Consider the following 27745-nt stretch of genomic DNA (forward strand, 5'->3'; position numbering starts at 1 on the left):
GGCTGAGATGTGGAGGCCTGGGGAGGGGGGCACATTCCTGTGTGTCCTCAGCTCCCCTGAGGGCCCAAGGACGGTCCCTCACGCGGGCTCATCAGGCCCAGGATGCTGGGTGGGGGAGAAGGCAGCCCAGCTCCCCACAGTCCTGGCACCGGCTCCCGTCCTGCCTGACCGGGCCACAGCCAGCACCTGGCACGCAGCCCTGCACATCTGGATGGACGTGGAGCCTTCTCACCCTCCACATGGGGGTCTCCTGGAGTTGGACGCCCATCCTTGCCTGCCCCACTATGACTCATGGGCCTCACAACAGGGTCCACCCGGCTAGGCATCCTCTGGGGACCTCAGCCACCCAAAGAAATCAGGCCAAACACACAGACAGAACCCTTCTTCCCAGCCCCCCCAAACCCACAAATAGACGAGACCAGAAAGATGCTGCAAAGGCAGGACCCCTGCCCTCAAGGCAACACCCCCGGGGCAGGCAGGTGGCTCAGAAGCCAGCAGGGAGGTCTGCGTGGAGGTGTGGCTGGGGAAAGGGCCACAGGGGCAGGGGGGGCTGGACTCACCCCAATTAGGGCCCCTTCTGCTCTGGCTTGTCCCCCACAGGGGAGCATAGACAGTTTTTGGATGCTGTCAGCTGTGGGCCCCTAAATTTTGCTGAAGGGTCAACCTGCCTCCTAAGCTTTCCACTGAGGGTCTCGGCGTCCCTTGCCCCAAGGGGTTGGCTCCCCCCAACCCTTCCTGCCCAGAAGAGTGTCGGGAGGAAGCAGGGTGTGTGGGGAGAACAGGGAGGGGGCTGCAGGATGTCCCGAAGAACGCTGCCTATCTTCCCCCTGGTAAGGACTCAGTGGGGATGGAGGTTGGCATGGGTACCTGTGACAGGGAATACGATCCTGACAAGACCCCTTCTCCTCCCCGACGTCAGCCCTGGACACTGGGGGGGGGTGACTCTGATGGGTGGGTGTTGAGGGGGCAGGGACACAAGCCCTCTTCTCTGGAGGACACAGAGAGGGGCTGATCCTGGGCTCTACTTTGGCCCACAAACGTCCCTGGGGGTAAACAACTCACTGTCCTGGGGGCTTGGGGGACAGAGGGTAAACTGAGGCAGGTGGGAACACACTATTTGGCTTGTTCCCGGGGCAGAAGTTCCCATAGCTGAGGGGACTGAAATCGGGAGAACTCAGGGCCAGCGGCAGGGGGACAGACTGGCTTGGCCTCTGACTTCACGTGGGCTGAGCATCCAGGCCTGTCCCGAGCGAGCGAGCGAGCGAGGACACAGGCGGCGGGTCTATGTACAATATTCCGGGGCCCCGGCCCACCCCTCACGGCGCGGCTCGTCTGAAATCACAGTATTTTCACATCACAAGTCAAAGGGCTGGTTCCCTTAGGCTGTCCTGTTTCAGGAAATCTTGGCAATTCAAGAATACTTAGTAGAGAAGCAGTATTTAAGAAATAAGCAAAATCCCCTGTTGCAGACCTCAGGAGGCCTGCCCAGGCCCAGGCAGGGGTGTGAACCTTTTTGAGGACACAGGGACGCCTGGCCACCGGCTCCTGGCTGGGACCCCTTCCCTGGGAAAACTGCACCTATGCCCCTCCTGGGCCAAAGTGGCCACATAAATACAATGTCACCTGTGCCCCCTAGCCAAGGGGATGCTGGACACAGGCTGCAGGGGTGGACACCCTCCCTCTCCTGCCCATCTGCACTGAGAACCGGGCGCCGAGCAGACGGGAAGTAGGGGCTGACGAGGCTCCCTCATGGGGGTCCCCAGTGCCTCATTTGAAAATTGCATCCAGGAAGGTTGCTTGTAATCTTATTAAGGCCATTTTTTAAAAAGTTCTACACACAAGTCTAATAGTAATCAAACTCTTCTATGTACATGTAGTTTTTTCTTTAAAAAAAAAAAAAAAAAGTCTCACTCTTTGCTCCCAGCCCCTGCCTCAGTAAGAGGCTGGGCCCTCGACCTGGACGGACTGACCCCGTGTCCCCCAGCCCAGACGCAGGCAGCAGGGGCCACCTGACGGAGGAGGGGGCCTTCTCACGCCTGTGGCCGCCCAGTCGCTTGGCCAGGTGCTACGAGCCTGGCCCGGGGGACGAGAGGGAGGGATGTCACTAGGATGAAATCTGGCTCCCACACGGACAGAGCCGAGGGCTCGTAAGACCTAGAGGCAGTGGCCGCGACACCACACGGAGAGATGCGCACCGCGCAGAAGGTGCCGGCCCGGCCTGCAGGCCGAGCGCTCAAGATGATGCGGCTTCGGAGGGACCGAAACGTAAGTTCCCATCTCCGAGCAGCTGACCGAAAACAAAGACACCCCTGTCACCCCCTCCCAGGGCCTGGAGGGCACAGGGACAGCGCCCAGCACGGTCCGAGCCCTGATAGTCACCTCAGCCTCCTGGAACGCCGCCGCTACAATGCACACGGCTCTTTCCTCCGGAGCCAGCCCTGCCCAGAGGGGCCGTGAGAGGGGCGGCTGGCGGGGACGACTGTCAGCTGGGTCTCGTGGCGAGGGGGCACCCCATCGCTGGGGTGCATCAGGGCAGAGGGGCTGCCGCCGCCGCCAGCCTCGGGGTCTGGGACTAGCCCTCCCTGAGGACTGGCAGGCACCTTGAGGATGACCAGGCAGAGCTGGGTCTTCGAGGGACCCTTAATAAAAGCCGTGGCTCCTTCCTGGGAGTCTGACATGTGGCTGGAGGGCACGGCACCCCCGGCCACCTCGAGCTTCTGCCAGAGACCCTACCAGGCCCAACCCGCCCTCACTCAGCCCTTCCATTTCGAGATAGTGCGGGCCTGAGCGAAAGCGGCCGGAGACTCAGCTCAGACCCTGCAGGCAGGAGCCTACTTCCAGTTAGCTTAAAAAATATATAACATGGGATATCTGGAATAAAAACATGCTCTCAGGCAAGTGTTGGATTGAAGGAGTCAGCTACTCGTCTACAACCAAAGTGTAAATACAAACCAAAAGAAACAAACAAAAACACAACAAAAAATGCCCTGGCCACCCCCTCCCCACCCCGTTCTTTAAATAACAGTAACAGTGACCACGGTACAGAGAAAAAAAGATGAAAACAAGTTGAGAGACGAAAACAACCCCCAGAAATAACCCCCGTCTCCACATGCATCCCCTGGCAGGCCCCTTCATCCTGGCCAGGGGCTTCACTTTCAGGGCAAAGGTGGCCACAGAGGGACCTGGCTGGGGGAGGGCAAAGCAGGTGTGTGGGTCCCAGGAAGATTTAGCTGCTTTGCATGCTCTGTTCACACCTTTTATAGTCTACCTCCATGGGACGGACTCTAGCATTCTCTGAATGTGCTCAGAAATATAAAAGACAGCAGTCAAAATAGTGTTTATTTCACTTTGTGTCTGCCCCTCTCTCTGGCACCTTCTCCCTTTGGCGGGGCGGGGAGTGGGGGAGGCTGGCTCGCTACCTAACCTCAGGCTGGGGGGTGGCCGGGCGGGTAGGGGGAGGACCAGGAACGAAGGAAGGCAGTGAGAGCTGGACAACAGTCGGAAAATGCACCTCAGCCCACCGCCGCCGTGGACCACAGCGCCCCCTCCAGGCCGGCGGCCCTGCCCAACACGCTTTCCGCATCTTACAGGGGGGACGGCTCATGGCCCAGGGTGGGGGGCGAGAGAGCACGCGCAGGGAGGGTCCGCGGGGGTGACACGCGGCCTCCCGAGGGAGGTGGACAGCTGGGGGGGCGGGCGGGTGGGCAGGGGGCGCTTGGCGGCATTGCAAGCTCAGAATCACAAGCTCGGCCGTTTGCGAAGGACGGAGCGCGGCCGTCCCTGGGCTCAGGGAGACGCCGTCGGGACCACTGACCGGCGGGGTGATGGAGCCGGGGGCTGGGCGGCGATGTGCCGGGTGTGCAGCTCACAGACGGTCCATCCGGAAGGTGTCCTCGGTGGCCGGGTCGGCCAGGACCATGTCGGGGTCGTTGAGCATGTGCAGTCCGTCCAGGGTCAGGGGGTCAATCTTGAGTTCGTCCAGGGGGAACTGGTTGTCGGAGTCGAAGCTGACGTCACCGACCCCGGCCAGTGTGCTGGTCAGTTCTTTAGACAGGCTGGGAGGGGACTCTCCCGTCACTGGGCGGGGAAGGTGGGGGGGAATAGGACAGAAGTCTCAGCATGGCCCTGGCTCTCTGTTCCCATGCCCTGTGCCCCCATGGACCCTGTCAATGCTCAGGGAAGAGGGCCTTGGGCCACCCCAGGAGTACTTACCTGGGGGTTCACCCTCTGGGGGTTATACTGGTGATGTCTAGGGGCATTTTTAGTTGTCATGACTGGAGAAGAGGAAATGCTACTGGCATCAGGTGGGTGGGGAGCAGGGATGCTGCTCAGCACCTCGGAATGCACAAGATAGCCCCCACCACCCCCCAGAGGAAGATCCAGCCCCACGTGTTAGCAGTGCCAAGGCTGGGAAGCCCTGGGCTGAGACCTAGGTCACAAACATTCAGCGTGAGCTGGCAGGGGCAGGGGCCTTTCCTGCTCTGCCAGGACATCTCCTCTGTGTGCATCCTGAGAAGCAGACTGAGGTGTGTGTGAATTCCCCCCTACCCCCCCACCAAAGACCTGGGTTCAAACCTGAGCTCTCTCCTCTACTTGTAGTGACACCTTAGGCCTTAGTTTCCCAATCTGAGACATGGGTATGAAAATCCTGGTCTTTCTGGGCTACCGGGGCAATCACAGGGACCTAAGCCTTGTCATGCATCTGAAGCTACGGCCCCCAGAGCATCTACTGCAGACCACTGCTCACCCCTGAGGTAGGGAGGAAGCACTATGCCTTGGGGTGGCGGGGTTAAGGGTGGCTCTGGGCATGGACTCCTCCATCCTGGAGATGTCAGTGGGACCACCAGAGAGTGTCACTCTCAATCCTCAGATAGCCCTGGCTTAGAAGGAAGTTGCTTCTTTCAATAAAACCCAGAACCTACCGGGTGGGGCGGAGGCAGCAAAGGGTCTGGGTTCTATGCCACATGGAGCAGGGACTGACTCACACGTGCTGTGCTCAGGCTGTTCGGGGATGCTCATCGCAGTGTGTGCGAGCTGTTCCATGTCCGTTGACTGTGACAAGTCCTGCCAGGCAGGGCCCACCCCCCAGTCACCTGTGACTCCAGTATACTCAGCTAATGGGGTTGAGGGACCCGGGTAGCAGACGCAGGGCTGGGTGAGTGACTGGCTCCGCCTGCTCTTGCTCTGAGAACGGGATACGGGAAGCCTGGTCCAGGGTCCAGTGTGTCCCCGGGGGCCTGTTCCACACAGCCCAGCAATGAGTCAAGGTTCGTGGGGTTCTGGCCTCCTCATCCTGCAGGGCAGGGGTGCCATCTCTTCTGGGGATGAGGCCCCTTGCAGCTGCCAGGCCCCCTGGAGGCACTCTGCCCAAGACCCCCAGCTAGGACGCCACGGCCAGGTGGCCTCACCTGTGAGGATGATGTTGGGGATGCTGCTGTGGCTGGGGTAGCCAAGCTGCTGGGTGTCCGGCAGGCTCCCGTGGCTGCCCGTGAGGCCCATCATGGCCGCCTGCGAGTAGTTGAGCGTCGAGCCCGGGCTGTACAGGCTGCTGGAGCTGATGGCATTCTCCATCATGTTGAACTGCTCCAGCTGGGGGAGGAAGCACACAGGCATGAGGCCGGCCCTGCTGAGCCCCTGGCTATTGCTGGCTGGCTTGTCCTGCAGCAGCCGGGACCAGCTCCTCTGCAAGATGCCTGGCGCCTGTGCTCAGACACTGAGGGCTTGTTGAATAGGAGACTCTATGCCCTAAGGTCTCCCCCTCCTTCCTCTCTGAACCTGCCTGGGTCTGTCCACATACGGCCCCGTCAGTGCTTGCTGGATGGATGGATTGATGGAAGGATGGATGGGTGAGTGACCTGCTCCAGGAAGCGGCCAGCCCTTCTCATGCCCACATGCCCTTGACCCTGACCTCCACACCAAGCCAGTTCCGCCCCCCAGCAAACCCACATGCACGGCCCAGGCTGAGGCGCCAATGCCACAGGCACCACCTGTCCCTGCCGGTGTTCGCTGCCCACCCTTCCTCCCCCTCTGCCGCTGGCCTCGTTCTGTGGGCCCGGTGCAGGGGCCTGGGGAGGCCAAGCCGAGCCACGCCCTCCAAGGTCTAGAGACAGGAGGGAGCCCTAGGAGCGAAGCTCAGGCCCGAGGGGCGGGCGGGGTCCGGGTGAGCGTCTGCTGTGGGCGCTGTGACCCGGGCACCCGCTCACCTGGTGGGACAGAGCATTGGCCTGCCTGGCCGCCATCTGCTGCTCATAGTACGAGTCCCCAAACACGCTGCCCAAGGTGGAGGAGTGCTGCAGACAGAAGAGAGGCCTGCTGTCATCACTGTCCCCAAGACCAGGTCAGGGGCTGCCGGGGCGGAGGACCTCCCACAGGCTGCTTGTGCCCATAGGGAGGCCCCTGGAACCTCCAATAGGATGCTCAGAATAAAGGAGGCTGAGCACCTATTACAGGCCTCCTGGGAGAGCCCACACCTTCCAGGATGGAGGGGTGTCCCCCAATCTCAGGATGTTTCCACCACCTGCTCCGGGGGGGGCCTCTGTACCCCAATATCCCCCAAAGCACCACCCCCCATCTTCTCTACTTGAGCCCAGGTATGGGTGACCCTGTTTCTATCAGATAGAAGATGGGGGGGGGGCACAGGGATCAGGAAACCCCCGACAGGGTCCAGAGGAAAACACGTGACTGGGGCCAGGGTGGGGGGTGTTCTGAATTTCAGGAAGGGCAGTGCACTTGGTGACCCTTGTCAAGCCCCCAGGGAGACATGGGACATGGTGGCAGGCCATATACACGTGGACAGGACGGGTGCACAGAGCCGGAAACCAGCCGAGTGAGCACAGGACAGGCACACGGAAAGCCCCCCTGCCTGGCTATCTGCCCTGGCTGCCAGCCTGGGGGATCCCAGGGCCCATGGGTGGGCAGGAAGCCCACCTCCTGCTCTTCCAAGGCCAGCTGGGGGCCAGGTCTGCTCCTGGGAGAAGAGCAACAGACTGGGGACCCTCAGAGGCAGTAGAGATGCCAGGAACAGGAGCTTGGAGCCCCTGCCTGCTCCCATGATTCCAGAGAGAGACGGCAGGATGGAGCCTGGTGGGATGTGCAAGGGAGGACGGACAGCCAATGTGTGGCCAGACCTCACATGGGGCACCGGGCCTCAGGAAACATATCCGCAGCCCAGACCTGAGTCTGTTTCCTCCTTGGTGAGTGAGCTGAGAGCAGAAAGAAAAAATGCCACCTTTGCCCTAACTATAGCCAGCTTCAGGTTTGGAAAAGGGGGCTGCAAGGTTGTGGCTGGGGTTCCCCATTAAGGAGGAAGCAGGTCTGTTCTGGGGTATCTGTATCTATCCCCACGGCCTTGGCCTCAAAGGGGCCCATCACAAGCAGAGGACCCAGGCTAAGGTTTCTTTTGTGAGGCTGCCATGAGAGTTTGCCAGAAAGGTCCACTCAGAATGGAAGGGAGGAACACAGTACCGAAGGCCAGCTGCCTAAGGCCCAGGGTACGGTCAGACAGATACAATGTGCACTCGAGGCTGGCGAGGCTGGGGAGGAAAGGGGAGGAGGCCCTGGCCCACGGGGCCACTGAATGCAACCTAGGGACCCAGCTGCAGTACGAAGCCAGGCCTGGCCTCCCCCCAGCACGGTCTGCCCCCAAGTGAGCCTCTTGGCCATCTTAAACCCAGGTCTGGTTGAGTCCAGACAACCTGAGAGCCCTGTCCTCATAGCCACTCGAGCTGCCTGCCTCCCTTGCCAGCACCCCAGTGAACGGATGGATAGACCAACACACAGACTTGGGCTTGACGAGACGGCAACACACTTTCTGCCTAGGATGGATGAGCCCACTTTGGTCTAGGCAAATCTCTCCTGAGAAATCTGCTCCACCCTTGAATTCCTGTCCTGCTTCCTGTGTAAAAAGAGACCTTACTCAAGGACCAGCCCCAGGAACAGGCCCCACCTGCCACTTCCCCTGCCTGACCTGCTTCTCCCATTCCTCAGCATTCCATGACACCACACGACACGACTAGACGCTTTTCGGGAGCCACAAGAGCTGGGAGCCGGTGTGGATGTATCCAGAGCTTGCAGACACCAGGCTGACCTCTGGCCTGCCCTGAGCTCACGGATGCCCTCCCCACCTGCCTCTGGAGCAGGAAGCTGCACACGGATGGTCCCACCAGGACCCCAGGCCACTGTGGGGTGATGGAGGAAGCGTCCTAGAAGAGCTCCTCCTATAGCAGATGGAACCATGAGAGCAGCCTTCCTGAACAGGACACCCACCATCTCAATACAGGGCCCAGCTTGGGTGCACTTCTGAGAACTGGGGAAGTAGGGACAGCAGGGCATGTCCCCCTGGGACAAGGGAGCCCGACGTTGTTCTTGCATGGTCCTGCCTGGTGGGACAGGTCCTCTCCCTTCCTTAGCAGGGAAGGAAAATCCTGTCGCCCCCCTGGGCCAAGAATGAGGCTTCAGGGCCTCGGGCACTGCCCTGTGGCAGCAGCTCCTGGGAGTCTCTCTGCTTGGTGACGTTTTGGGGATGGGGTGGTGGGGTCCTGAGGAGGCTCTGCAGCATCGAAATTCTGAGCCCAGATGTCAGCTTTGTAGGCACCTCTTCTCCTCTGGTGGAATGTTCCAGATAGAATTCAGCCATGGGCTGAGAGCGGTGCTAAGGAGAATTCTGAGGAACCTGGAGGGGGGTATGTGTGCATGTACATGTGTCAGAGGCTGGGGTCCAACGGTGCTGGGGGAAAACCCAAGTCTGATGGATGTGGTCAAGCCCTTCTGTTGCCTGGGGCAAGCCTCAGTCTCCTCCTCTGCTGAGACGGGGACAGAGGCCCCTGAGAGGCTGCAGTGCCACTCAGAAAAGCCCCCTGTGAGGACCTGCCTTCCAGCGAGGCAGAGGGGAGAACGATCTGAGGACTCAGGGCCCCAACCACAGGCCAGCTGTCACCTCAGCTGCGCCCCACGGCGGGAGGAGAACCCCTCCACTTCTGGGAGCCCCGATGCTGTCGGACACGTGCTCTGAGCCGCAGGCTGAGGAGGCCCTGACTGCCGGGCAAGAGGCCAAGGTGTGGCCGACGCGAAGGTCCCTAGTGTGAGTGAGGAGCCCACCACCCGCAGACGGGCCCGTGGGCATGTGGCCGCGCCTCGTGCTCCCTGCCCCGCCGGGGCGGACGAGATGGCGTGGAATGAGGCGTGAGGCACAGACGGCGGGCGGGTCGCTACGGGGGGGTGCGAAGCAGGGCCGAGTGCCGGGCGCTGGGCGAGGGGCGGCGGCGTCCCTTACTTGTGGGGAGCTCCCCGGGGAGAAGCCTTGATTGGAGACAGGTGAGGTGGGAGACTGGTTGGCCGGGGAGCCGGCGCTAGCGCGGTACTGCTGCAGAGCCGGCGCCTGCGACGACAGACAGGTCAGGACGCGCGAGGGGCCCCAGGCTGCCATTCCCCACCGGGCACCACCCCCAAAGATGCCCCCCTCCCCCGCACCTATCGGGTGAGCAGAGTATCAGGAGCACCTGCAACAGGTGTGGGTCCCCGAGCCCTGTCTGAGCCTGGGGCCTTTTGGGGCTCCCGGGGGGGGGGCAGCACTGGTCAGAGAACCCAGCTTCATGGATCATACTGGAGGGCTGTGGGAGGGGCACGGCGGGCTCCAGAGCACCCGCACGCACGCACGCCCACACCCATACAGGTGTGCACACAGCCACACGTGTGTACAAACACACCCACACCCAGGTGTGCACGGGAGGCCCAGGGCGGGGCAGGGACGTGCTGCCTTCTGCTGCCTACTCCGGGCAGCGCCCTCAGTTCTCTGAGCTCCAGCTCTGCGTGCTGGCACATCCTGCCCACCTCCAGCAGAGGCGGGACGACAGCAAAGGCCACCCGGGGCACACTGCAGGACACCCAGTACTGGGCAGTCACTATCAGCAGCATCACTTGGGACAAACCTGATGGGTATGCTGTCCAGAGACCTCCAAGGGACAGCAACCTCCTCACCCGAAGGAGAGAGGGCCTTAGCTTCTCACCAGGGGCAGGATGGGCTGGGTCAGGAACCTGGATTTAGACCCTGCTCTGTTCCCAGTCCAGCCAGGACCCGCTGTGTGCCTCTGGACAGGCTGCCTGATCTCTCCGGGCCCGTTGTTCACCAAGGCCCGGACGACCAGCCCAGGACCCCATAAACACTCGGTCTCCCCCATTTCCTCAGTGGCCCGTTCTAAGTAGTCTGGGGTAGGGACTGAGCCCGGGTGGGGCATGGGGGCTCAATTAACAAGGTATCAGTGTTGGAGGTGCCAGCACGGTCACTTGGCAGTGACTGGCTTGGACCTTCTCAGAGTTGAAAAGAAAATGTCCAGAGGGACATTCTCCTTGCTTGGCTGAGTCAACACAGACCAAGGAAGAGGCCGCCAGAGCCCCTGCCCCAAGGCAGCCAGAAGTCCCTGGTAGGGGCGCCCGGCAGCAGACGCGCCTGCCTGCGAGCCTGGGGGTAATGCCTGTGCCCCGGACACCCCTGCCTCCCTTGTCTGCCCGGCTCAAAAGTGAGGTACCGCTGGTGGAGGGCGTCAGGGAATGAGGTACCCCAGGCAGGCTCCACCATCAGAGCTTGCGTGCGTTCCTATCTGGGGGACCCCTGGGGTCTGCCCTATGAGGGGTCAGAGCAGCTTGGAAACAGGTCTCTATTCACCCACCCTGCCCAGCTCAGGGGGGTAGTCTTTGCAAAGCACAGGATATTCTGATGACATTTATCTTGGGGTTGGCAGCCAAGGGCTGAGTGGAGAGAGCTTGCTGTACCCCAAACGTGGTCCCAGTTCCTTGGATATGGCCAAAGGTAAGCTCTGACCGCCCCCTTGCCACCAGGACAAAAGTCCGAACAATCAAAAAGCTTTGGGAGTGCAAAGGTCGAAACCTAGCACCCATTACCCCGAGCCCAGGCCCAGGCAAGGGGTCCCGTGGTCTAAATTGCACCTCTGGGCCCAGGGCACTGTGCTGCATGAACCACAGGGGCGCTTTAGCTCTCCTCCTCGAAGTTCCCCTCTGTGCTTCTGGCTCCCAGGATCTGTTCCGCAAGCCCTGAGAGTTCTGAGCCCTCCCTGCCCCCAAGGAAGCCATTTCAGGTGGGAAGGGTTGAAGTACTAGGCATCAACGGCCATGGGAGAGCCTTGGCAGTTAGACACAGGGTGGCCCATCTTGGGTGAAGTTGGGGCAAATGATTCCTGCTCGAGTCTCAGCCTCCCCATCTATACATGGGATGAGACCTCAGCCCAGCAGTTTGCTTCAGCTCTGACCCCCCGGCCAAGTTAGCCTTGAAGTGGAACCTCGAGAAGGCTTAGGCCAGACGCCTGAGTGTTTCTGGGCCTTGGGAGCCCAATGGGGGCCTCCCACAGTCCCTGGGTTCCTCCTGCATGAGCCCCCCAGCCAGGCCCCACAAAACCCCACCCTGGGCTTACCGAGGTAATGTCGATCCCCATTGGCGGCTGGCCCGGGTTCTCTGAGGGGGACTGGGGGAGAGAGGACGGTACCGTGACCGCGAGTGGGGGCAGCTGGGGCCCCCGCGTCAAGCTGGCACTTGGCATCAGGGGGCCGCCTGGGGGGAGGCCGACGGGCACCTGCGGGGGTGGCGGGGGCGGCTGCTGCTGGGACGCGGGTGGCGGCGGAGGAGGGGGCTGGGGCTGCGGCGGCGGAGGCTGCTGGGAGCCCGCCTGGGTGAAGAAGGCGTAGGGCAGCTGCTGCTCCAGAGACAGGGCATCCATGGCCACAGCCTGGGGGAAGAGGAGGGCGTCAGGTGGGAGGCACTAGGCAGCGGGGGCCAGGCTGGGAGTACCTGGGCCCTGGGGACACCCCATGACCTGACGTGCTCAGCAAAGATGTCATGGATAAACAAAGGGACATCCAGACCCTGGACCGGAGAAGCACAGGCCTAGAGAGGACAGGCCTCGCCCAGGGCCACAGAGGGTTAGGCTGCAGCTGGACAGGGCCGGGACTTCTCATCCAGCTGGAAGTGCCCTGCCCCCAATGAGCCTTTTCTTCGTCTCTGCCACACACGGAGAGGTGGGCACCACCTTCCGTACCCACTCAGGCCCAGGAGGTCCCTGGCCTCTCTGAGCTAGAGTTTGCCCATTGCAGGCAGGCACAGGGCGCCACAGTCCGGCAACCCAGCAGGCAGCCTGCGCCTAGCCCAACTCTGCGGGGGTTGGAGACGGTGCGGGTGATGGACGCGCTGGTGTGGCCACTCGGTCATGACCAGCTCAGGTCTTCTTGGAGTTGGAAAGAGGAAAAGTTTTCCCTGGTTAGAGGGAAGTTTTCAACATTTGTGAATCTACAGACAGCTCCCGGGACAGGCCAGGGCTCCTGCCCTCCAAGGGAGGCAGCGTGCGACCAGGCGCTACAGGATATAATACTTCGCAGAATGCCCGGCCTCTAATAAGCGGTGGTTACTTCATGAACAAAAAAGGAGTCTCTAGAAAAGGAAGGCAGGTTTAAGGGAGAGGGGAGAAGGAGCAGGGGTCACAGATGGAGAGCTACCTGTGTCTCTGTTTGGATCCCGGTCTGAACAAGTAGACAGAGACATAGAGGAGAACCGGGCCTAGGCCAGGTGTTGGAGGGTATGGAGGAATGCCTGTCAGTTTTGTTGGAGGTGGACAATGCCACTGAGGTTATGTTAAAAAACAAACAACAAAAATATTATCTATTAGGGATTTAAAAAAAAATAGACAAAATGGAAAAATTCCTAGAAACACACAACCTACCAAACTGATCCAAGAAAAAATGGAAAATCTGAATAGACCTATATCAAGAAAGGAGATTTAATCAGTAATCAAAAACCTCCCAAGGGAAAATATTTGCAAATGGCATTTCTGGAAAAAGGTAGTATCCAAACATATAAAGGTAGTATCCAAAACGTATAAACGTATAAAGAACTTACAAAACTCAAAACCCAAGAAATGAATAGTCTAATTAAAAAATGAGCCGAAGACATGAATAGATATTTTTCCAAAGAAGACATACACATGGACAACAGACATGTTAAGAGATGCTCAACATCACTCATCATCAGGGAAAGGCAAATCAAAACTACAAAGAGGTATCACCTCACACTAGTCAGAATGGCTAAAATCAACAACACAAGCAACAACAGGTGTTGACGAGGATGAGGAGAAAGGGGAACCCTCTTGCCCTGTTGGTGGGAATGCAAACCGGTATGGTTTCTCAAAAAGTTAAAAATAGAACTACCCTACAAGCCAGCAATCGCCCTATTAGGTCTTTACCCAAAGAACACAAAAATACTTACTCAAAGGGATACATGCGCCCCAATGTCTACAGCTGCATTATCTACAACAGCCAAATTACGGAAGCAGCTCAAGTGTCCACTGATTGATAAACAGGTGAAGAAGATGTGGTATATATACAATGGAGTATTATTCAGCCATTAAAAAAGGATGAAATCTTGCCATTTGCAACAACATGGACGGACCTAGACAGTATAATACCAAGTGAAATAAATCAGACAAAGACAAATACCACATGATCTCACTCATATGTGGAATTTAAGAAACAGAAAAAACAAGCAAAGCGGGGGTAAAAAAGAGAGAGAGACAAACCAAGAAACAGACCCAACTATAGAGCATAAATTGCTGGTTACCAAAGGGGAGGTAGGTGGGGGAATGGGGGAAATAGGTGATGGGGATTAAGGAGTATACTTGTTGTGATGAATCACTATATTGTACACTTGAAACTCCTAGAACACTGTATGCTAACTGGAATTTAAATAAAAACTTAAAAAAAAAAAAAATCCTCCCAATGAAGATAAGCTCAGACCAGTGGCTTTGCTGGTGAATTCTACCAAATATTTAAAGAGTTTACACCAGTGCTTCTTAAACGCTTCCCAAGAAAACAGAGGAGGGAACACTTCCTAACCTGTTTTGTGGGCCTAAACTAAGTAAAAAAGAATCAAATTCCTGAAATCAGAAATGAAAGTGGGAATATTACTATGGACTTCAGAAAATGAAAATGATTGAGTGCTATGAATGATTATATGCCAGCACAATGGATAACTAGATTAAAGAGATCAATTCCTAAACACACACGAGCTACCAAAAAAGCAGATGAAACAAAATTATGGTAAACTGAAAAAAAAAAAAAATAAATAACTCTCTAGGGACGCCTGGGTGGCTCAGTTGATTAAGCATCTGCCTTCAGCTAGGGTCATGATCCCAGGGTCCTGGGATCGAGACCCGCATCGGGCTCCTTGCTCAGCGGGGAGCCTGTTTCTCCCTCTCCCGCTCCCCCTGCTTGTGTTCCCTCTCTCACTGTGTCTCTGTCAAATAAATAAAATCTTTAAAAAAATGTTTAAAAAAATAACTCTCTAAACAACTAGACCCTCGAGGGAAAGTAACACAACGAAGAAGAGTCACACGATCTGCCCATGACAGGTACAGGAGACTACAGGCCAGTAATGAACACATTTCTGTGTGTTTGAAAATTTGACAAACAGCCAAAAGTGTTGGGAACCTTTGTCTTCAGGATTCTATAGCCCCCAGGAAGGAGAGGGAGGTCTCCCAGAGGGGTAGAGCTGGCCACACCTCCCCCACCCCCCCAAGCCCTCACACCTGAGTGATGGGTGACAGCTGGGAGAGGGTGGGTGACACCTGCTGGGCCTGCTGCCTCCTTGTCTCCGTGCTCAGGGACAATGGGCTGACACCAGCCGGGCGGTGCTGTGGTGAGGAGCCTGGTGTGCTCATCCCTGAAAGGAAGGACAGGAGAGAAGGGTGGGCCTGACTCTAGCCTCCAGAAGGCTGCTCACACACCATGATCACTGCTGACACCAGCCCAATCAGACAGAATCCATTGTGTCCTGATCACCAAACCCAGGGTGCCCCCTCCAAGGCTCCAATACTTGTGTGGGCTCTGTTCTCCTTCCTGATCCATCCCCATGCTGGTCCACACTCTCCCACTTATCCTATCATCCCTCCCAAGAGGAGTGTGTCCCACAGGCCCTGCCAATCAGCACTTCCCTGCCTCTGAACCACCACATGATTGGCTCCCAGATGGACATGTTACCACACTGGCCCAATGAGAGCCTGCCCTGGGACTTCTGAAGGAACTCCAAGGAGGGACGCCTGGAGCTGTGTAGGGGGAGCATCACATGGCTGCAAGGGGAAGAGCCAGCTGGACAATCAGGGGCTGAGGGGTAGAGGCAGCACCTGTGCCCTGGATCCAGCCATACTGGTGCTTCCTGGTTTGGGGAGATAATCAGTGCCCTTTTTTGCCTAAACTGCCTTGGGGTTTGGTTAGCTTCAAGAAAGCTGGTCCTGGGGGCGCCTAGGTGGCTCAGTCAGTTAAGCGTCTGCCTTTGGCTCAGGTCATGATCCCAGGGTCCTGGGATTTGGCCCGAGTCAGGCTCCCTGCTCAGCTGGGAGTATGCTTCTCCCTCTGCCCTCCCCGCCGCTTGTGCTCTCTCTCAAATAAATGAATAAAATCTTTGAAAAAAAGAAAGCTGGTCCTGTCCAGACACTACAGTTTCTCTAAAGCTTCATGCTCCCCTTATCCTCCTCCAACAAAATCGTACCTTCCTGTAACTGCTCCTTCAGCCCCTCCCCCCACACCCCTCCACCTCGTGCGCTCTCCATGCTCGACCATCAGCCCTGCTAGAAACTCAAGTTATTCTCTATCTTCTTCCGATACCCATGTTCCCAACTGACCTCCTGCCAGGAGGGCTCCATGTTGCCCTTTCCCTCACCCTGGTTCCCTCCCCCAGCAATCCTATCCCTGGATGTGTCTGTCGTGAAGGAGCTGAGTGAGGTCAAGTTCCGTATGGCAGCAGTTGGGGCCTGCTGGGTTTTCCTGGGGCACTGTGCCAGGGAAGCAAGAGGCCTCCTGATGTTTGGGGGAGCCCTGGGGGCTTGGCCTGATCCCCCAGACTTGCTTCCTTATCCTTGAGATGGAAATGGTAACAGCCACCCTCAAGAGTTCACTGTGAGGGCACTAATGAGGTCGGGAGCAGGCTCTGAAGCCAGTCTCGCCTGCAGTCAAGGCCGATGTAGGAGCCTGACTCACCGGGGTCAACTGGGCACATCCTGCCAAGGCCATCAGATCAACCTGGGTCCAGCAGGTGAGACAGCGGGCTCACAGGCCAGTGGGAAGGCACCCAGCACACACCGAGGGGAGAGGACGGGCAGCCTTCTCACTGTGCAAGGCCAGCCTGGTCATGCCTGCATTTCCCCTCAGTCGCCCTGGCAGCTCCACACAGCCGTGCACCACAGAAGGGCCTGGCACCGCTGAGTGCTCCCGAGGCAGAGCCCTGGGTTCCAGGTTATGCACAGACCTCGGGCCCCAGAATCAGGCTGCTGCAGACACAGCAACATCAAGGGGCCATGGACAAGAAGCCTGAGCAGGGGGAGTCCAGGAGATGCCTGATCAGAGAACACTCAAGAGTCAGGCCCACGGGCTGCTCCCTCCCCTTCTCTGAGCGTCCACGGCCTCTTATGTTCTTCAGGCTGAGAACACGCCACACCCAGGGAGAAGCGATGTCAGAGCTTGCTAAGCAGCAGAGACCAAGGCCAGGAGAGAGAGGGTCAGGGGGGCAACAGGGGCTTGGGGCAAACTGGACCATCTCAAGGCCCAGGACCTCCACCCACCACTATTGGGCCTTCTGATTCTTCAAGAGAAGCCAGAAATCCCGAGATTTACATGCACTCTCCTGATTTTTAAATGTTGATTCAGGGGTGCCTGGGTGGCTCAGTCGTTAAACGTCTGCCTTCGGCTCAGGTCATGGTCCCAGGGTCCTGGGATTGAGCCCCACATCGGGCTCCCTGCTCCGCGGGAAGCCTGCTTCTCCCTCTCCCACTCCCCCTGCTTGTGTTCCCTCTCTCGCTATGTCTCCAACTGTCAAATAAAGAAATAAAAAATCTAAAAAAAAAAAAATGTTGATTCAAATATCACGCACGCAACTACGGGCCAGACAAAACACACCGTAGGCTGGATTTGGCGCTTGGGCTGCCAGCCTCTGTCGATCCGAAATACAAGGGAGTTTTTAATCCTCTGCTGGGCTGCAGAGTGAGCTCCTGGTCTCACACTGGGCAGGCCACCACCCCAGGAGAGGCCAGTTGGACCGGGAGGGCGGACGGACGCCTTGCTGTTGAATTCCTTTTGGCAACCTGGATCACCTTTGGGAAAAGGAGTGAGGCCAGCTGGAAGGGAAGTCTGGGGCGGGCAGGGAGAGCTGCCAAGGGAGGGCAGGCCAGGTGGCAGGGGCCCAGCCTGAGGCACGCAAGCCTTGTGTGCGGGGCCGGCAGGCCTCGGAGCCGTGCCAGGAAGGAGGACCTGGGCCTGCCCTCCTCCGGGTTCTGGCCAACAACCAGGAAAACGACCTCAGCAAATGTTTAAGAGGACGAAAGGGGCCGCTGTCTCCCTGGTGGCGGAAGCCTCCCATTCTTTCTCGAGGGGCTCACGTTCCGACTGGCGGGTGGGCTGGGGTGGGGGGGGGGCGACCTCCATGTGTGCCAGGGGCCAGTGGCTCGGCTTCATTTAAAATGCGCCCAGAAAGCGAAGCCCCTGCCAGGCGAGCTGCTAGAACGGCAGGTTCGCAAACAACCAAACACATGTCAGACATTACTGGGCTGGCGCTCCCAGCCAGGCGGGCTGGGGTCTGGGCCCCACGATCGGGGTCTGCGCTTGTTCCCGCGTCTATGACTTTCACATGTGCTGTGTTTTCCTGTGCTTGTTTAGACTCGGCGTGGGCCGGGGGTACACAGCTCCCGGGCGGGCGCTGGGGGGCTGCCAAGGACCCTCTGGAGGAGGGGGTGGTGCTCTCGGCGAGATGTGAGGAGAAAAATGGGGGGCCAGGAAACAGCGGTGTCTGCACACAGGGCCCCCCCCACCAGCATCCCAAGCCAACCTTCTGATTTCTTGCTTTGCGCAGACCTGTGTGGATGCTGCCTGCCCACCCACCTCTCAGGAGGCCGTGGGTCTCAGGCTGCCTGAATCTGCTCATTTTGTCTTCTAGGCCTTCGGGGGGGGGGGCACAGAGGGGGCTGGCATCCTCTGCCTGGTGGCTGAGCCTGGGTGGGCACGGGGCCAGGGGTGTACAAGCAGGAACAGAGCCTCAGTGCTGTTAGGCCAGGGTCTTGCTCCCCTTTGCACTGTTCTGGCCTCTATTTCCTCATCTAGAAACCTAGGAACACTTGCACTGTTCTCAACACCCTTCACCTGCCTCTGGCCCTGTCAGCACCAAAGCCAGGAACGGCTCCAGGCTCCTCAAGTTCCTCTGCTCCCCACATTGACCTAGCTCCCAGGCCAGACAACTTTACCTGGAAGCCTCTCTAGAGCATTTGATGGGGCCCTGCCCTGGTGCTGCCGCCCCTCCTGATAGCCTGTTCTCCCTGGGCAGCCAGAAGGGCTGTGGCAAATGTGAATTTGAGCGTGTGATTCTCCCTGGGAAAACCCTGCATGGTGCTGCCCACCACACTTGGGGCAGAGGTACGACAGGCAGATGGACGGGGTAAGCATTGGCTCCCGGGCAGACCGGAGAGCACAGCAAGGTAGTGCTCTCACTAGCCGCCAAGTCCTGACATGTGTGGACTCACAGAAGGGTCCCCCCACAGCCCGTCCTGCCTGTCTCGCCACAAGGCTGCCTGGGCTGCCTCATCTCCCCTGTGGATGCAAACCCACACAGCCCACAGTCAACATGGGTGCAAGAATGACAGCGGGGACATGGGGGTCATAGTGGGGACATGGGAGAGCTGGCCCTGACCCAGGGGACAGATGAGAGCAAAGGAGTGACTCAAGAGCAGCAGAGTGAATGCAGAAAAGCAATGCAGAGTGAGACCGGGGGTGAGGGTGTGTGGGCAGGGGGCCGAGACAGCTCACTGAGAAGAGGAGGTATGAGCGGGGATGGCGTGGGTGAGGGGCCCTGCGGCCACCTGGAGGAAGAGGAGGACTGTAAGAGAGGGGCAGCACGTGCCAATGCCCTCAGGCGAGCTCACTGGCTGGACGGGAGATGCTGTGGGGGGCAGGGGTAGGGGTGGGGCGGGAGACCAAGTCGGAGGGTGAACTGGACCTCCCAGGCCCCAGGGGTCTCAGGTTTTCACTGGGAGGGAGCTGAGGACCTGTGCAAGGTCCTGAGCAGACAAGAGCCACGAGGTGATTCTGGGTGAGAAGAGGCTGGGAGCTGGGGGGTCGGGTGGAGGACAGGCAGGTGGAGGCCATGCAAGGTGGAGGGGGTCCAAGTTGGGCGGAGCCCTAATGGTGGGGCTGAGGGGATGCATCAACAGGCTAGGGCAGGCAAGAGAACAGAGGAATTATGCCACTGGGAAACAGTGCTGCCCGTCCCCAGAGGAGCAGGACTGGGGCAGCACTGGGAGGTACTACGAAGGCGAGGGGCCCGTGGGATGTCCCCATGGCCATGGCCTGGGCTGGAGTGTCCCAAGCAGGTGGGACACCGTCAGCCACTGGGTGCAAGGGAGTGTGGAGAGGCAGGGGCAATGCCTGGTATACCCCAGGTCAAACCCTTGGGGGCTCCCCTCCTAGAATGTTCTGGACTCACTCAGACTCTCTGAAGCCCCCAGTCCACTCTCAGAACCACTGTCTGATCCCTGGGGACACTGGGAGTTTTCCCACCTCCAGGCCTCCGCCAAGGCTGTGTGCCCTCTGCCCAGGATGCCTTTCCTGGGCAACACTGGGAAATGCCAAGCCCCTGTGGTAGGTTCTGCCTCCCACTCCGTGCCCGGTATTTTGGATGTCATCCTGCTAAATCATCATTCAAACCCGTGTGGCATCTTCACTAGATGCTGAGCTCCGCTGGGGAAGGAAGTCCTGCCACCGCCTGGCCTGGCCTTACCCTGGCTGGTGCCGCCGATGCCCAGGTGAGTCAGGTTGGCTGCGAGGCTGCCGGTGCTGCTGGAGCTGCTGAGCACGGGGAAGGTGGGCTCCTCAGGGTCCAGTGGGGTCGGGAGGGGGGAGGGGAAGTGTATGTTGGTCAGGTCAGGCAGGGAGCCCCCTGTGTTGTGGGTGGCAGGGATCAGGGCTGTAGTGTTTTCCTGGTCAGCGGATGGAAAGATGCTGGGGGGAAGGCCAGACAGAGGGGGGAGGTGAGCTCTCGCCCCGGCCCATTCTCCCCCAGAAGCTGTAGTGGGGGGTGAGGGGGTGGGGGGGCTGGCGCAAGAACATTAGGGGGCACCAAACAGTACCCTGGGATTAGGTGCTGCCATGCTCAGAAACGACCGTCAGCCTGCACCTCCAACGGGACCTTAGGAAGCAGCCTGTCTACGCAGGACAGGGGGCTGGGGTGAGGGTCCTCCTGCTGCCCAGGGACAGGGTGTGTCTGATGAGCCCATGAGCTGGGGCTGAGTGGCGGGGAGAGGAGGCTCGGTCCCCGCAGGCAGGGAGGGGTAGGAGGGCCCCTTCTCCCCCCACCCCCGCCCCCACCCCGGTGAGGCTCATTGGATAGCTGCCAGCGGCAGGGCAGCCCTCTTGTCAGGACTTGCAGCCTGCTGAGCGGCCAGGAAGCCCGGGGGTCATCTGAGCGGCCCCAACAGCCCCGGGCATGCAGGGCGGGCCCTGCTGAGACTTACTTGATCCCAGGAACCTCGCAGGACTTGGGCCTGGACCCCGTCTGAAAGAGAAGACAGCAGAGGCTGAGGGGGCCTCCTTGCGCACTGCAGCTCCTCGGGGCACGGCTGACCATGCCAACAAGAGGGGGAGTTCATCAGGCCCCAGGATGTCTCACAAACCAGAACCAGGCAGCCTCTAAGGCCAAGGGGCCTGTCCCAGACATGCCCAGGGGCAAAAGCAAGAGTAATATGCAGAGGGGTCGCTACAGCTCCCACCTCCAGCTCCTGCCCTTGGTGGCAAGCAGGCACATCCCAGCCTAGCTCTGCCTGCCCGTAAGGTGGGCACAGCAGACAGGAGTGAAATGGTCCCCTGTCAGAGCAGGCATTTGAGGAAGAATGTGCCTTGTCCACTCTTTACACCTGGAAACCCCAGGGGCGTGCCACCGCGGTTAGACATGAACTCAGCAATGGGCCCACTGGAAACCCAGGCACCCCGAGGCCAATCCCCCATTCCATTCCTGGATCAGAGCGGGTGGGGTTCCTGGGGAAGGAGCTGCCTCTGCTCAACATGCGTTTGTCTACGGCAGGCAAGTACCTCATGTGGGGCAGCACAAGGAGGCTTGGACTGGGCACCACGAACATACAGAGGGCGCTGCCCATGCCCCTAGCTGACCCACAGAGGTCCCTCAGCTACGGCTCCCACAGGGACCCACAGAGCCGTGGGTGCTCCCATGCCCCCACCACCTGAGGATGAAGACTCTGGCTGCCCTGTGGGCTGGGGAGGGGGTCCCAGGGAAACCCCGCTGGCAGCAAGACCCTGGCTTCCTCCTCTCGAGCTAGGGCCACCAGGTCACCCGAGAACTGCAGGCTCTAGGCAGAGCCCCTAGACTCTCATTCAAGGACAAAGGAGGGAACTCTTCAGACGGTGGCAGACATGATGGGACAGAGCCTGCGTGCTGATGGAGGGCTCCAGCTGTGTCACATTCCCTAATTCCCCACTGGCCTCACAGGCCCTCAGGCTGATGTGTTCTTTAGGGATTATCAGATATAAGAAGGCGGATGCACTGGCGGAGGGCTGGGCTGGCGGCCTCCATGCGCATGCCCAGAGTGCGCGCGCCGGCACCGGCGGTGGGGGCTGGGGGGGGGCTGCTGGCAGCGACTGGGGAGCCTGAGGGGTAGTGTGCGACCAGCAGCGTTAAGCCTCTGCAGAGAATGCCAGAGGAACGGGTTTCTACTTGGCCACGGGCTCCTTAATTCTGTGAGTAAACAGTCGCTTCATTACTGGATTTCTGCAAAGCATGAAGACAATGACTTTCTAAAGAATCCTTTCAAAAGCATTCCACGAACATTATGGGGATAACAGTGGATTTCTAAACAGTATTAAAAATTTACCCATCACTGCCTGCCTCCCCCAGTGCCACCCCACTCCCAACAAATCCAACGGAATTCCTTTACTGACATCCTTGCAAACACATCATTTCGCGTGGGCGGTAGTTAAAGTTGGGCCACAATGCTGGGTCCCGCCACCCTCTTCGCACTCCCAGGATGTCAAGTGTGTTTGCACCAACATTCACCATCACTTTAGGGCTCAGCAGCACATTCAGCTGCTCGGAAGGACCCTGCTGTCTGTCCTTACCCACCTCTCTGCAACCACACATTTCAGTTGCTCCCCAATTTTACTGGGGTTGTAAGAATTCTTTATGAGTTATTTTCTTCCCTGAATATGAAAATCATATGCAAAATCATATGCCTGTGCAAAACTGGAACATGCAGACAGGGATAAGGGCTGACAGTGGCCATGCGAGAGGACACGCCCCCTCGCACATCTCCCCAGGCATCTGTGTGTAGACAGGCGTACCCTTGGAGATACTGTGGGTTCAGTTCCAGACCACCCCAATAAGGCAAGTATCACAGTAAAGCAAGTCAAATGAATTTCTTGGTTTCCCGGTGCACATAAAAGTTAAGTTTACCCTATCATGCAGCAAAGTGTGCAAAAGCACTATGTCTAAAAAAACAACTTAGGTACCTTAATTAAATATGCTGATCATCATCTAAGCTTTCAGCGAGTTGTAATCACTGATCAGACATCACACGACAAATATAATAATAATGAACACAGGGGCACCTTGGTGGCTCAGTTGGTTAAACACCTACCTTCAGCTCAGGTCAGGCTTCCTGCTCAGCAGGGAGTCTGCTTCTCTCTTTCTCCCTCTCCCTCTGCCCCTCCCCACCACTCGTTCTCTCTCTCAAATAAATAAAATCTTAAAAAATAATGAAAACATTTGAATTACTGCGAGAATTACCAGAATGTGACACAGAGACACAAAGTGAGAAAACTGCTGTTGGAAAAATGGAACTGATATTCTTGTTCAACACAGAGTTGCCACAAACCTTCGACTGGTAAAAAACACAGCACAATAAAGAAAAGTGCAATAAAATGAGGTGTGCCTGTCCGTTTCTAACTGTTGTATGCCTTTCTAAATAGCTTTATCCTGCTCTTTCCACACAACATGAGGAGTATCACTCATGTCTTTAAAATTCCTTCAAAAATCTGGGGCGCCTGGGTGGCTCAGTCGTTAGGCGTCTGCCTTCGGCTCAGGTCATGATCCCAGGATCCTGGGATCAAGCCCCGCATCAGGCTCCCTGCTCAGCTGGGAGTCTGCTTCTCCCTCTCCCCCTGCTTGTGTTCCCTCTTTCGCTGTGTCTCTCTCTGTCAAATAAATAAATTAAAAAAAAATTTTTTTTTAATTCTTCAAAAATCCTAACTCCAGGGGCACCTGGGTGGCTCAGTCAGTTTACGTCAGACTTTTTTTTTAAGATTTTACTTACTTATTTGAAAGAGAGAGTGAATTGAGAGAGCATAGCAGGGGGAGGGAGAAAAGCAGGCTCCCCTGCTAAGCAGGGAGCCCAACACGGGGCTCGATCCCAGGACCCTGGGATCATGACCTGAGCCGAAGGCAGACGCTTAACCGACTGAGCCACCCAGGTGCCCCTAAACGTCCAACTCTTGATCTCGGCTCAGGTCTTGATCTCAGGATCATGAGTTCAAGCCCTGCACTGGGCTCCATGCTGGGCATGGAACCTACTTAAAAAACAAAATCCCAACTCCACGCATGTGGAACTTTCCACATGAGGGACTGAGGATAATTTTCTTATAAATGCCCTACTGTCAAACATTCAGGTTGTTTCCAGTTGGTTTCAAAAGCTCTGAACACACACCCTTGAGGAACACATTAGTGTTTGCTCATTTGTCACCTCCCTACGATTTCCTGGAGGGGATGAGCAATTCATGTTGCTGCCCCTTTCACCACAACTTGACCAGTAATGGGTTTTATTTAGTTTTTTTTTTTTAATATTCAAAATAGCTTTGGTGTTAAGTGCATTTTGTTGTATGCAAATCCTCTGAAATCTGTATTCATGGCTCAAATTCTATCTTACCACTAGACATTTTATAGATTGAACTTGAGAAATTTGTTTCTGGACCTGGAAATAATACAGAAATTCCAACTGAATTGGAAATTCCAAGTAGACTTTGTAGTCTAATAAACGTTGTAGTTATTTGTGCAGATGAATGAAAGTTTAAGGATGACTGTCAACATTCATAAACATTAACGACTACCCAAAACTATGGGTTAGTAGGAAGATCAGAGGCTAAAAAGTAGGAGATACAGGTTCTAAACCCTGAGTATCCTCACAGCCTTGGACAAATCACTTAACCTCCATAGCTTCAACTTTTTTTTTTTTTTTTGAGCTATAACGGACCTATAATATTGTATTAGTTTCGGGTTACATAATGATTTGATATCTGTATATACTATGAACTGATCACCACAGTAAATCTAGTTCCCAGCCAATACCATACATAAAAACCTGGAGCGCTTCATGAATTTGTGTGTCATTCTTGGGCAGTGGCCGTGCTGAGCTCTGTAACATTGTACTTTTTAGTATACGTGCTGCCACGGCAAACATGGATTTTCATTTCTCATGGCTTTTGCCAGTGTAACAGGCCTGCCGTTCATGTTAAAGAGGCCTATACGACTAATCAAATCTGAGTGAGGGTCACCCTTGAGGGAAGGCAAGACTCCCCCGATAGACTATTTCTCCATCTTGGACCAGGCTATGCTTGAAGAAAAGATCAAGAAGGAAAATCGTTTCTGAAAGCCCTTAAGATTCTCTTACCTTCTTGGTGTCCCATGCTTGCTTAGAAAGATTCTTATCTGTCTCCGATGCGGTTTCCTCCATTCCTGGAACTGTTAGTAGTAAGACTGGAGTGGGGTGGGGTGGGGTGGGGTGGGGTGGGGGAGAGAAGGATGAATCAGAACCTTTTCACTCTGAAGCTATGTGGCACCAAGGGGGGAGTTTCCCCAACATACACAGTCATGACCATGACACAGGTGTAACTGCCCCAACAGCAACTTCTGGGGGTTGCACTCAAGTACAACAAACGGTTTCATTCAGAGCAAAACAAAACAAAACAAAACAAAAAACTTAAAGGTAAGGGGCGCCTGGGTGGCTCAGTCGTTAAGCGTCTGCCTTCGGCTCAGGTCGTGATCCCAGGGTCCTGGGATCGAGCCCCGTGTCGGGCTCCCTGCTCGGCGGGAAGCCTGCTTCTCCCTCTCCCACTCCCTCTGCTTGTGTTCCTGCTCTCGCTATCTCGCTGTCAAATAAATAAATAAAATCTTAAAAAAAACCAAAAAACAAAAAACAAAAAAACAAACAAAAAAAAGCAAGTAAGTGGGGGCGCCTGGTTGGCTCAGTCGGTTGAGGGTCCAACTCTTAGTTTTGGCTCAGGTCAGGATCTCAGGGTCGTGGGCTCGAGCCCCACGTCGGGCTCCATACTCAGTGGGGAGTCTGCCTGGGATTCTCTTTCTCCCTCTCCTTCTGCCCCTCCCCATGCTTAAGCATGAGCATGCTCTCTCTCTCAAATAAATAGGTAAATCTAAAAATAAATAAATAAATAAGCCAGAGACCCTGTGACTTAAAAAGAAATGAAAACAGGAGCTCTGGAGCTGAGGACATGTATTAATTCGGCCTCCCATGGGACCGACTCAGGCCTTGGAGGTCAGCAAAGAAATTCTCCCGGCCTCCTTGCCCCACCTGCCACCTTGTGGTCATCTGCCTCCTAGCCCATGATGCTCAATGTCAGCCAGGGGTTGGTTGATCTACTCATTGCAGCTGTGGCTTACGAATTAGTTGCAATGCCAGCCAGCCCCACAGGAGGAGAGGAAGGGAGGGAAGGTCTGAGGGACTGGACGGACATCCTTCAAGGCCCTGGAACAAGCTGTGCCTGAAGGCCCCTTTCTTTGGACCTTTTGGTTAAGGTGAGATTAAACATTATCTTTATGAGACCCGGTTTCTTCATGCGTCTTGAAGGTTCAGTCTTTCACTTGCAATAGAGCCATACTGAACACAGATGGTCAACAACAACTTCTTAAAACCCAGAGACCAGCTGTGGTGGGTGGGAGGGCAGCCAGGCTAACCCCCCACCCTGTCACTGCTTGGGTCCCTCCTAGAGAAATAGGGGCAGGTGGCAGGTCTCCCCTCTCTCCACCCTGAGGACAACTGGACTCTGAGCTGCCAAGGGACCCTGGGTTGCAGCTCCCTTCCATGGTCACAGAGTCCCGAGGGATAATGACGCTTGCCTTGGAAAGCCTACCTTGAAAGTCCCACTTTCCTGGGGAACCCACCAAGGAGACAGCCCCCTCAGAATGGTTCCCAATATTGGGAACAGGAGGGAAGCACCAGGTGCCCTGTGTCCTCTTCACCCCCGGAGCATTTGGAATCCTCACTTTTATTATGGAGACAGTTCCTTCTGCAATCTTACCTTCACTGTCTGATGAGCAGGGATCCCGGGAAGATGGCATGTGCACAGCCCCTGCCCAAGGGGTGAAGTTCTGGTTGATAATCCTTATTCTACCAGCAGAATCTCCCTGGTATGTTTACATGTTCACACAGTGCAATGCTACCCAAAAACCTGTAAGTGTTCAGACCTTAACTGTATGTGATGAATTCTCTGGTTTCTGCGTCTCTGGGCAGATCAAGCCTGGGTGGGGTTTCCCACAGCCTCACAGCACTGTGCTCCCCTTTCTGGGTGATGCTGCCCCAGTTTTTAAGATGGCATCTACCCTCCCACAAGGGCCTAGGGACACTGCCCCTGTGCCCAGCTCTGGGGAGAGGCTGGGGGCCTGGGCACAGATCTGCCCTAGCTACTGCAGGGGTGCATGCAGAGCCGAGTCAGAGAGGAGATTAGGAAAGAGGTGGGAAAGAACTGGCCCCATTTCCACCCACAGTAGGCAGAATGGGTCCAGGGACTGTGAACCATGAGGGTTCTGAGCTGCAGAGCCAGGAAACGGTCCAGCGTGAAGCCCTGAATTGAGCCACACCTAAAGCTGAACATCTAGCTCTAGACTGCTTGGTCATGAGCTGATAAATGCCTCCTTTTGTTTGGGCTGGCTGCCCCCTACAACTGTAAGAACCGGCAAGGCCCGCATACTGTGTGGCCATGCCCTGGATCCATGAATGGAAGCCAATGTGTCTTTGCAGGGGCGGTTTTCTCTGCCCAGAAAACTCCTATGCACTCTTCAAAACCCAACTCAAGGGACGCCTGGGTGGCTCAGTCAGTTAAGCGTCTGCCTTCGGCTCAGGTCATGATCCTGGGGTCCTGGGACTGAGTCCCACATCAGGCTCCTTGCTTGGCAGGGGAGTCTGCTTCTCCCTCTACCTGTTCTGCCTGCCGCTCCCCCTGCTTGTGCTCTCTCTGACAAGAAAATGAATAAAATCTTTAAAAAGAAAAAAAAAAAACAAAAAACTCAAGCAGCACCATTTCTGAACATGTTCAAGCCTCTCCCCTTGTCCCACAGCACCCACTGACTCTTCCTTTGCAGGTCTGTCCACCTATGAGCTTGTGAACTCTGGGAGCACAGGGGCCACCCACTGGACTCGTGTGACCCAAGGAAAGAAGCTCACGTGCCCTGCCAGTACCTCTTTTCTGGTGTGCATCCTGGGACCCGCCTGTGAAGGGCTCTGGTTGGGTGGGTGTCATTGTGCTCTGGTGCAGGGCAGAGTCAGAATTGGTCCTGAGGAGAGGAGAGAGACAGTGAACCTAGGCCCCAGCGGGGACGATGGGATAGTCCTGGCCCCACTCTATCCAGGAGATGCTCAATGGGACAGGGTGGGAATAGTGGGTCATACTTGCGAGCTGTTAGACCTGCATAAAACCCCAA

General features: G+C 56.7%; 1 protein-coding gene and 1 non-coding gene across 4 annotated transcripts in view; both read right to left on the reverse strand.

The window, feature by feature from the left end:
* Positions 1 to 3684: 3684 nt before the first annotated feature.
* Positions 3685 to 27745, reverse strand: part of CRTC1 (CREB regulated transcription coactivator 1) — a 73107-nt gene continuing 49046 nt past the window's right edge. For 2 of the 3 annotated variants that reach the window (XM_034997627.1, XM_034997626.1), the window contains 10 exons: positions 27504 to 27598; positions 24702 to 24787; positions 20544 to 20584; positions 19811 to 20031; positions 14583 to 14716; positions 11424 to 11735; positions 9272 to 9376; positions 6204 to 6290; positions 5409 to 5589; positions 3685 to 4077 (listed from right to left, as the gene is read on the reverse strand). In XM_034997627.1, the coding sequence (XP_034853518.1) occupies positions 3866 to 4077; positions 5409 to 5589; positions 6204 to 6290; positions 9272 to 9376; positions 11424 to 11735; positions 14583 to 14716; positions 19811 to 20031; positions 20544 to 20584; positions 24702 to 24787; positions 27504 to 27598 (1474 nt within the window). In that variant the 3' untranslated portion in view covers positions 3685 to 3865. Of the gene's footprint in view, positions 4078 to 5408; positions 5590 to 6203; positions 6291 to 9271; positions 9377 to 11423; positions 11736 to 14582; positions 14717 to 19810; positions 20032 to 20543; positions 20585 to 24701; positions 24788 to 26346; positions 26398 to 27503; positions 27599 to 27745 lie in introns of all 3 variants that reach the window. The other variant, XM_034997625.1, reaches the window with a different exon arrangement.
* On the reverse strand, positions 24387 to 24491 carry LOC118006130. The gene has a single exon (XR_004677960.1). It is a non-coding gene; the product is annotated as a U6 spliceosomal RNA (small nuclear RNA).

Source organism: Mirounga leonina, unplaced genomic scaffold, assembly GCF_011800145.1.
Source record: "Mirounga leonina isolate KUSES-001 unplaced genomic scaffold, KU_Mleo_1.0 Mir_94, whole genome shotgun sequence".
NCBI lineage: Eukaryota > Metazoa > Chordata > Mammalia > Carnivora > Phocidae > Mirounga > Mirounga leonina.